General features: G+C 46.5%; 1 protein-coding gene across 1 annotated transcript in view; it reads left to right on the top strand.

The window, feature by feature from the left end:
- Positions 1–9855, top strand: part of Tiam2 (T cell lymphoma invasion and metastasis 2) — a 143793-nt gene that overhangs the window by 85128 nt on the left and 48810 nt on the right. The window contains exon 15 of the mRNA XM_026787339.1: positions 9558–9661. Within this exon, the coding sequence (XP_026643140.1) occupies positions 9558–9661 (104 nt within the window). The remainder of the gene's footprint in view (positions 1–9557; positions 9662–9855) is intronic.

Below are 9855 nucleotides of genomic sequence, written 5' to 3'. Positions count from 1 at the left end.
TAGAAAGAGATGCAGCGAAAAAGAGGAAGAGAAAAAAGAAGTAGGCGGAGTTTCATCTATTAAAGGGACAGCCTGCCTTGCATGTAGCCATGAAACAGGGGTGACCACTCTGCTGGGTCCCCAGGGGGCAGGGCCAGGTGTGCCAGGATGCTAACAACAGTGACCCTCACTAACCCTATAACAATGTGGCCACATTTCCTACGCCTTGTTCTTAGCGTTCCCTTGCAAGGAGATGCACCATGAATCCTAGCTTGTCTCCGGTATCATCGGCATTGATTCATGACCTTCCTTTGAAAAGCATGATGTCACACACACCGGATGGTTTACTCTTGAAGTGTACCCTTTATGATTTCTTTCTGGTGTCTTCATGAAACTGTATGACCACAACCCCTTCCATCTATGTGAATAGAGTTGCTCCATGTGTAGCTCGTCATATCTGTTCTCTTCAGTAGCCTGCCTATAAACTGTCTGCTTTGCCCTCTCCTCCTTGTACCGTGTTTTCTAGGTCTACTGACATTGTAGCATGGATCACCTTCTCCTCTCACAGCAGAATAATAATTCGTTTATTTTACCCTGGTTTATGCAGCAGAATAAATAGTAGCTCTTGCTGGAATGGCCATGCCTTGTCCCCTCTCCCCGCAGCACCAATCCTCCTTCTACAGATTCTACAGATTTTTTTTTTTTACTAGGTTTCTTTCCCAGGATCTTTACAAATAACTAGTTGAGAGTTTTGGACTTAAAATCCATTTTACCGAGAGTCTTTTGGGCTGGGAATACAGCTCAGCTGGTGGGGTGCTTGCCTATCGTGTGCATAAGACTTTTTTCAGCAGTGCCTAGCTTCACATCTGTAACCATGGGCTCTGGGCTCCGTGAAACCCCAGGTGAGAGATGCGGGGAGGGGGGGAGATAAGAGGGAAGGGAGAATGAGTTTCTGAGACTGGGATATAGTGTTATCTGTCTGTTACATGCGCCTGAATGGAATCAGCTCTCACTTGGTTGTTTTCCCAGACAGTGTGACTGTCTGGTTGGACAAAGGGTACTTTGGGAGAACTCCCTGTACTCCCCACTCCCTTCGTTTCCATCACCACAGCTCCCAAGTCACTGTCTTCGCACACCTGGAGAACAAGGTGGCATCCGAGGGAAAGCGGCCTCCTCAGCTCTCTCGTCCTTCTAAGGAGGCCGAGTGTTACCCAAAGCATGGCAGTAGCCAGCTGCTCTTTGCTACCCTGCAAACGTTGGCCTTGCTTCTTCTCTGTGACTCGAGGAGATTTGTCACCAGACAGTTGGGTCAGACCCTGGCAGCCTGCTATTAACAAGTTTTACTGCCTGCATTTTGCTTTTGTCCAACACCAGTGCTTGCTGCGTTGTCGATAGTGTTGTCTGTTGAATTGTGACCTTGGGTTAAGTGGACTTGGGAGATTTATGCAGTTTACATTTTTCTGGCAGGATATGTATAGAGTGGTAGAATCGATTTCCCCGTAAGCTTCATGGTGACATTCAAATGGCTGTTTGGAATGTCCTCCACACAGAATAATAATAAGTTTTGAAATGGAGGGACTGGCAGATGGCTCACTTGGTGAAAGGCTTACCATACAAGGGTAATGACCTGAGCTTGATCTCCAGGACCTATGTCAAACAATCAAACAAAACAAAAATCCACCACCACCATCACCGCTAACAACAACAACACCCTCGCCCCAAAACTAGCCACTGTGGTGTGTGCTTGCAATTCCTGTGTTGGGGAGTCAGAGGCAGGCCAATTCTTGGGGTTAGCAGGTCAACCAGGCTGGCTTACTTGGGAAATTCCAGGCTAGTGAGAGAATTTTTCTTCAAAGACAAACTTTGTTGTTCTTTAAATGTTGACCTGAGGAATGATTCCTGAAGTTAACCTCTGGCCTTCGCACATGTGTGTACCTTCCCCTACATAAACACCCATACACACATAGAAATACACACACACACACACACATGCACATAGACAGACACATGAACAGACAGAGAGACAGATACACACACAACACACATACATAGACAGACACACAGATACATGTATAGACAGACAGGTATGCACACACACACAGAATCTTAAATCACAGTCAGATAAGTAGATTGAATTTTTATGTAATAATAACATGTGGCATTAAATAATGTTTTTTTGGTTGGGCAGTCAGGTCAGGACTTGCTTAACCTTGAATGGGGTCAGTTTCATTATTTTTCTCAGCCTCTGAAACGTGTGTTTATTATTTCCTTTAAGTATCTTATTGCCATCCTGTTACTTGGACAATTGGCTAGTAATATTTGCCTGGACAACAGAGCACAGTAAATGTCTTTAATGAAAGGTGCTATAGGCTACTGTGCTTTAAAGTAAAACTTGAATACAACTCAGGGAATCTAAATTAGTTAAAAATAGCCACGGTTATATGACACTCATAGACTTCCAACTAAAATGGAGGAGCTTCCCAGCATTCTTTGCAAACGTACTCCACGTTTGGTGTGTTCTCCGTGCTGCCTTTTCATACACCGGGTTAGCAGGGAACTGTGGGATATCTGGGCTGGCTTGGAGGACTTTCAATTTTGTATGTATAAAGAGCTATTGGTTAGCCTGCAGCTTTGACTTACTCAAATATTGATCTTCTCTTCAAATTGCATTTGTAGTTGAGGAAGAAAAAAGCAAAAGATGCACAAAGAAGAATTGAATGAGATAAGATTTCTCTGGTTACAGTGCAGAGTGAGACCAGAGTTCACACAAACTGTCTTCTGAATGCCAGTAGCTGATGAATGCAAGTAGATGAAGGACCTCTCACAGGACTCAAATTAATCTCACATGTTGCAGGAAGCTTTTGGGATTTTCATTGTATTAGTTTTCTTGTTCTTATGTCAAAATACCTAAAAAAGAGCTTAAGGAAGGGTATGCATTGGTTTGTAGTTGATTGTGAGCATAAAGATACGGTGGTTGGAGCACGGTGATCCTGTTGCATCCACAGTTGGGAAGCAGGGAGAAAGGGATGCTGGTGCTTGCTGCCTCTCTCCTTTTTAAACAGTCTAGGGTCTCAACCCATGGGATGGTACTAACTGCATTTTACAATAAGTCTTCCCACCATGACTAGATTAATCTAGAAACTTCCTAGAAACACGCCCAGAGAGATCTGTCTCCTAGATGGATCTAGATCAAGATGCAGAGGAGAAAACACAAAGGAACTGAGCCAAGGATTAGTGCTGTTTCTAAGTAAATGTAAACCACCTCTTGGAGGCCGCAGGGGCCTTGGCCTCTCCACAGCATGCAGCATACGGTGACCAAAGGGAAATATGACGTCCACTTGTTTCGTTGAGAACGTTGCCGAGAGGTTCTGCCTTATGGAAGTTCTATCACTCTGGCACCCCACCCTCCAATCCCATCACACCTTGGCAGTTGTCTGTGATAAAATGCCGGTACAGGTCCCTGTGTCGCTGCAGTGCCAGTGAGTGGCCTACAGATGGCCTTCAGAGTCCTGGGTCTACCATTTACAGATTGGAACACAACTTGAAGAGCTACAGATTGACTTACTCTTTTCACCTTGTGGCATATGTGGGCAGTCTACTTGGCCCTTTAGGAATTGTGGAGGTAGTTAATAATATAGTTTTTATTTCAGGATAGGGAAAATGCATGATCAAAACAGGGTCTTTGGACCTGACAGCATTGCAGTCAGTATACTATAATATACTTGGAAAGGGAGTTGTTCAGTGGCGGAGTCTCCAGGACTAAACGGAAGTTGTCCTGCCTGCCCTTCCGACTGCAGATGACTCATCCCCACGTTGAAGCAGAGCCTGTCCAAAGCTGTGACTGCCTCCCTCATCCGTATGGGGGATTTGTATCGCTGGCTGTGATTCCGGAGTCTGGGTTATCTCTAGCAGAAATACTGGCTTAGAGTTCTGGAAGCTCAAACCCAAGGTCAAGTCCAAGGACATTAGTAGGTTGGGCCTTTGACCACCCCGTGGCCTTGATCTCTGCATCCTCCTGTGGCAGGAGGCAGAGAGGAGTGTGCGCACCACTGAGAGTCTTTCTGGTGCACTGATGTCATATCCCGGGGACCTCATCAGGTCCCGTCTCCTGGCATTGTCAGGGGCAGTCCTTTCCCAAACATGGCTTCTGGGTTACACTTTCACACTGTAGCGACTTCCATCATTAAGTCCTCAAAAATGCAAGGAAATTACGTCCTACAAGTCACATTTGTTGTTTGTTTGGAGCATGGCTGCCGGATGCCCATCTGGGGTCTTTCCTCGAGTTTCATCTGTAGTTGCTGCTCCTGAGGACCCAGGGACCGTTCTCAGATTTTTGGATAGGGTGGGTCTTAGCTCGCTAGATTCAGTTCTCTTGTCCTAGGCAGGTTTCAACCCCAGCAACTTCAAGGCCAGAACCAACATAAGCAGCCTGGAGTTAACCTTTGTCAGTCGCCACTTGGGAGCTGTCCAGGGGCTGGAAAGAATGCAAGCCCTCTTCCTTTGCTACCCGGGACTATAGGACATACCGGCTATATAAAACAAACACAGCTGACCCCTCAAATGAGGCTTCCTTAGGACTAAGCTGCAGGGTGGATGCCACAGGGATGGTACTGCCCACAGGTCTGCTTCGAGTTTCCCCTATTCCCCTGGTTCAGAGAATTCCTCCTTGTTCCTATCAGGGTTCACACAAGGTACTGCTTCTTACAGGGCAGGAAGTAAACAGAGAAACCTACTTTCCTGCACATTAACTGATGCTGTCTTGCATATTAAATGTGCTAGCTCAGATTTGGAAGCGATACAATTGTAATCTTTAGATTAAAACTGCCACGTACGTGAATGGGACCGATCTCAACTCCAGCGTTTCCTGGCGTTTCTATTTTTAAACTGGTACCCAAGATGCTATTCTAGCGCAGGTTTTGCCCTTTAATTGAGAAGGATTTGAGGCTCCCAGTGGCACTAATGGGGCATGTGCTGACACATAGCTCAGGAAGAGTTTGAATTACTAGGTGTCGCCTACCTAAAGATTTGTGTTTTCCCTGCTTGTCTGTCAAGAACTGGCGGGCATATGGTATAGTAGAGAGGCAATGGCTTTCCGTGACAGACTGGCTGGCATGTCGTCCACCTCTAGAAAATACCTCTGATTCAAGGAGGAAAGGCAGTTGAGTATGAAGTCAGCACGGCTGGCTCCTGATACGGTGCCTGATGACCGCTCGGTGCCTGGCACCCATCTGAACGCTGGGCTCTCTAAATTGCGTGTGGAGGAGTAGACGCTCATGTAGCTCTTTGCGTCTTGGTTCTCTCACCTGCCAAATAGAAGCTCTTGCTGGCCATGTTAAATGGTAGGCTTTTCAATTTGCAAGCCCTCACCCCAGACTTGATTTCCACAAGGCACACAAGACAGACAAGGGCATAAATTTAACACATGCAGAAGTAGCTCTGTTGATGGGTTTACAATTTGGCTGTTTTTCATTACTGCTATCATGGGTCCTGGACAGCACTGGGCGCTGTGTGGGCGGGAACATACACTTAGTGTGACCCTACAGGATCCCCTCCAGCATGAGAAGGCCCGGTTAGGTAAAACCTAGAATTAGGATGTATGTCCTGACTTTAGCTGCTCTTGCCTAGGATGTGGGCAGCATGTGGGTGCAGTGGTTGGGTAGGCATTCAGTACCCAGCATACTTAAGCAGCTGTGTACACAAGCGCTCAGATTTGGCCAGCCTACACTGTTTTTTTTTTTTTTTATTGCTGGTTTTCTATTCTTCCAGAATGCACTTCCCCCCTCTTTCTCCTCTAGAAACAGCACACAGGGCTCCCTCCATGTGGGTTGCACAGGTTACTACCCCATTTGTTGCTGTGGCAAGACTCCTTACAAAGGGAACCTAGGGAAATCTGAGGCTACTGCCCATCAAGCTGGGAAGTCAGCAGCCAGTGAGAGCCAGAGGCATCTGCTTAATTGCTTCTGCAGTCAGGAAGCAGAGAGAGATGAATGCTGGTCCTCCGCTTGCTGTCTCGTTATTCTGCCCAGCCTATTGAATGATGCCACAGCAGTCAGAGTGTGTCATCCTACTCAATTAACCTAATCTAGAAACCCCCTGAGACATGCCCACAGGTTCGTCTCCTAGGTATCTGTCAAAGTGATGACTGATACTAACTGCCACATAGGTCACTGGTGAAGTTTTAGACTCTTGAAGGCAGGTTGCCAGCCATCGACTGTGTCGAGCTTGGCTCTCCTAGAGTCTTGCCAATCTCCAGGACAATGCTAGCTCATGATTGACATCCTGGGGATTCTATGTGTTCAGATACACTGTGCCTGTGACATCTGGATGGTGAGGCAGCTCTCAAAGATGTCTAGAGCACCCTTCTCTGGGTCCCAGGGGATGGTGCAATGAAATTGGTTCCCATGGGCTAGCCTGCCCAGGCTTGCATTCACAGAAAGCACCAGAAGTACCTACAAGCTCTCTGTGGTTAAGGAGATGAAGGTGGTGGAGGGGCTCCTTGGAGTGGACAGGGTCCTAACAAGATGTATATCCATGTTCAGTCTCTGGGTACAAGCCACACCTTTCTCTTCCTTACCTGCGGCATGGTCTTGGGAAGTCAATGAGCCTATGAGACCCATGGTGGCTGGGAGAGTCTCCCATAAGTTTCAAAGTTTTGTAAATATATTCAATGGATGACTCAGAATTAGCTCGGCACCCACTCCCACACCTCCCATGCTATTTTCACTCACATCCATCTGGCCCCTCAGGCTCCAGGGCTCCTCTGCCCTGGTGTGGTCTGAACCCTTCCTGGGATGGGAGACTGAGTCTTGTTTCTGTCCCCAGCATGCAGCACCTGCCAGGTGTAAGAGGGCTGCTGTCACAGTCTCCATTGTGAATAAAAACATGTACGACCTTTGTGTCATATTTCCTGTGCTTGATGGAGCCTGCTGTTTACAGGGTGAAGGCAGCAGAATGCTAATCCAATTCTGTTACCTAGGCGATGTACTTGCCCGTTGTGGGGCTTCTGTGATGTTACTCTATTTTTCTTCTTGTTTTTCTGACTGTTTTTTGCCTCTATTTCTCCTACATCCTTTGCATTGGTGTTTCCAGAGACCTAGCCTTTCTTTTGTCTTTTTGTTTTGTTTTTGAGACAGTCCCTTGAACTTGCTATGTTCAAGGATGACCTTGAACTTCTGATCCTCCTGCCTTTACCTCCTTACTGCTGAGATTACAGGCAAATGCCTCCGTGCCTGGTTTATGTGGTTCCTAAGATTGAACTCAGGGTCTTGTGCATGCTTGTTATGTATTCTACCAACCGAGCTGCAGCCCTCTGAAATCCTTGGTCCTTTCGAGAGGATCTTTATACTTTCTGTGGGAGGTGTCATGTATGTGGGCGGTGTCATGTACAACTTACTAGGTGTATCCCAGTGACATCCAGGTCCACATCTGTGAAGACCTTTTTGGCTGGACCACTGACCATCTCCTGCTGGAAGATCCAGTTGTATCTTAGCTTTGCCAAAAGTAGGCTTGAAATTTCCATGCCTTGCCCTCTTTAGGGTTTCCCATCAGCTGAACCACCGAAGACACTAAATCCAGCGTCTCTTCGGATGAGTTTGCGTTTTGTATCTTGCCACACTTTATAGAAGTAAGGGCTGTGTGGGGTCCACCTCCTCAAATGCTGTCATTTCTCTGCTCATTTTATTGAAATTTAAAGTTTGCTCTTACCCTATTTTGTAAACATCTGTATCCTTCTACCTCATCTACTTCCGATTTATTTTGCTGCCCAGGCCTTACTCTCCTCCCATTCCTGTATCTCAGGCAGTTTTCTGTATACAAACGCATCATAGTCCCTGATTGACTTCAGCTTGGCTTTTCTTAGCTGCTTCCCACTCATGAAATTCCCTTGTTGCCTGCCCTGCCTTATTTATTGCCTATATATTTAAGACAAATAAGCATCCCTCAGATTTATAGACTCTGTCAAGCATTTCCTTTTTATGAAACCCCTTAATGAGCAGGGAGAGTGAGTTTTTCTTGAGTCCCTCTCAGCCCTGTGTGTTCTTTTTAAGCTCAATCTTTTCCCCACTGTCACTCATGGCTTATATCCTCCCATGAGCAGACCCAAGATTGTCTTCCATATCTTTGCATCTCTAGCACCTCTCATAGTCTCATGGGAAATAGCTGGTGCACAAAAAGCCCATATTGGATGGATGGATGGATGGATGGATGGATGGATGGATGGATGGATGGATGGATGGAGCAAGCGACGGAACAATGCATTGTTGTGTTGCTGTGTCCATGGGAACAGGAAGATTTTCCTTGTATTCATGATAAAGTTGGTCTCCCTTGTCCAAAGGGGAGAACACAACGGAATAAGGTGACCATAGTGGAGGAACCGAGGTCGAACATTTTTGCTTAGTGTTCCTTTTATCATGTAGTTGCTTCATGTAGTGATAGGGGCCTGGGAGAGGCAGTCCCAGACACACTTGCCTTCATCTCTAATCAGAGCTTCCCCAGGGCCTGTTCCTGCCTTTGTGATGGGTACCGCCTCACCTGGCTTGTTTAATTTTATAGTGACAATTGTCTGGAGTGTGACTTGGTGTCCATGCAGGGTGGGAGGAGATGCTGGAAGAGGCAAGGAGAAAGAGAAGGTGGAACTGTAGATTTCTGTAGAAGACTGGGATGCATTCTGGAGACCCCTACGCCATCTTCAGTGTGACTTGAGTGCTTGCATCCTTCCGCACCAGTCAAGGCTGAGCATCTCCAGGTCTTACGGTGGCTCTCTGCCCAATCCTGCCCGACAGTCCCATTGTCACTTAGCTTATTTTGGAGTTTGACCTACTCAGATGGTCTAACTACTTGTTGTAGCTGCCTGGGATCTGAAACCATCTGGTTTTTCCTAGGGGGGGAGGTCTATCAAATACCAGAATTGGAAGGAAAACCTGTGCCGTTTTTGTGTAGAGGCAGGTCTTTCCATCTCTCTGGAATTTCATTAACTTAAAATTGAGTGGAGAGAATTGTTGAAGCGGGCGTGTATATATAATAAGTGTAGGCTTTAAGACTCACCACCAATACAAGGAGGTTGGCAAGGGTTTGCTCTCGGGATGAAGCTGCAATTGGTGCCAGAAATGGAATCACACTCGCAAGTGAACAAGTTGTGACTTGCCAGTGATGTCTGTGGTATTACGTCATTTGTTTTCCAAGATATCCCTGGCAATTTTGTTCTCTCCTAGCCAAAAATAGGGAGCTACCAACAAAGGTCATTGCTGTTAGGTTTCTGGTCCAAAGGCATTATTGGAGTTGAGAGCCTAGTGTAGCGGTTTGTGCCACATCAGGAGAGGTGACAAGGCAGGGAAGCCATTATTATGCTCTTCTCTTTCTCCAGAAGCCCCTGAAAATGCTGCTGTCAGTCAGCAAGGTCTCAGATCTGCCCCTGCAGGCACCAGCTGTGTGAATAGGACAGACACACTGGCGTCTTTAATGACGGCAATTTCCTTCTTGTCTCTATTTTTCTCTTAGGGTCGACTCTTAAGGCAACCGTTACTGCTCACTGGGAATGACCACACCTTTGTGTCTTTTGTGCTTGTTGTCTTCCCCTGCAGATTTCAGCAATGTCCCTGATATCACAACAGGCCTGAAAAGGAGTCAGACAGATGGCACCCTGGATCAGGTGTCTCACAGAGAGAAGACGGAGCAGACATTTCGGGTAAGGGCCAGGCAGCTAAGCGCTAATTCCTACCAGTCCCTGAGGTTGGGGATATAAAAAATGGATTTTCCTATTCCTGGGTCCACTAGCTGATGCAAAGCCTGTGTCCTTCTAAATATTGAAATCCCTATGTAAGTGTGTGCATGTACTTTTTTGATTTGTTGTTGCTGTTTTGGTCTATGTATTTGTTTGTT

The sequence above is a fragment of the Microtus ochrogaster genome, linkage group LG9, assembly GCF_000317375.1.
Source record: "Microtus ochrogaster isolate Prairie Vole_2 linkage group LG9, MicOch1.0, whole genome shotgun sequence".
NCBI classification, from domain to species: Eukaryota; Metazoa; Chordata; class Mammalia; order Rodentia; family Cricetidae; genus Microtus; species Microtus ochrogaster.
Note: the sequence above shows the minus strand (reverse complement) of the source record. Positions and strands in the feature narration are given on the sequence as shown.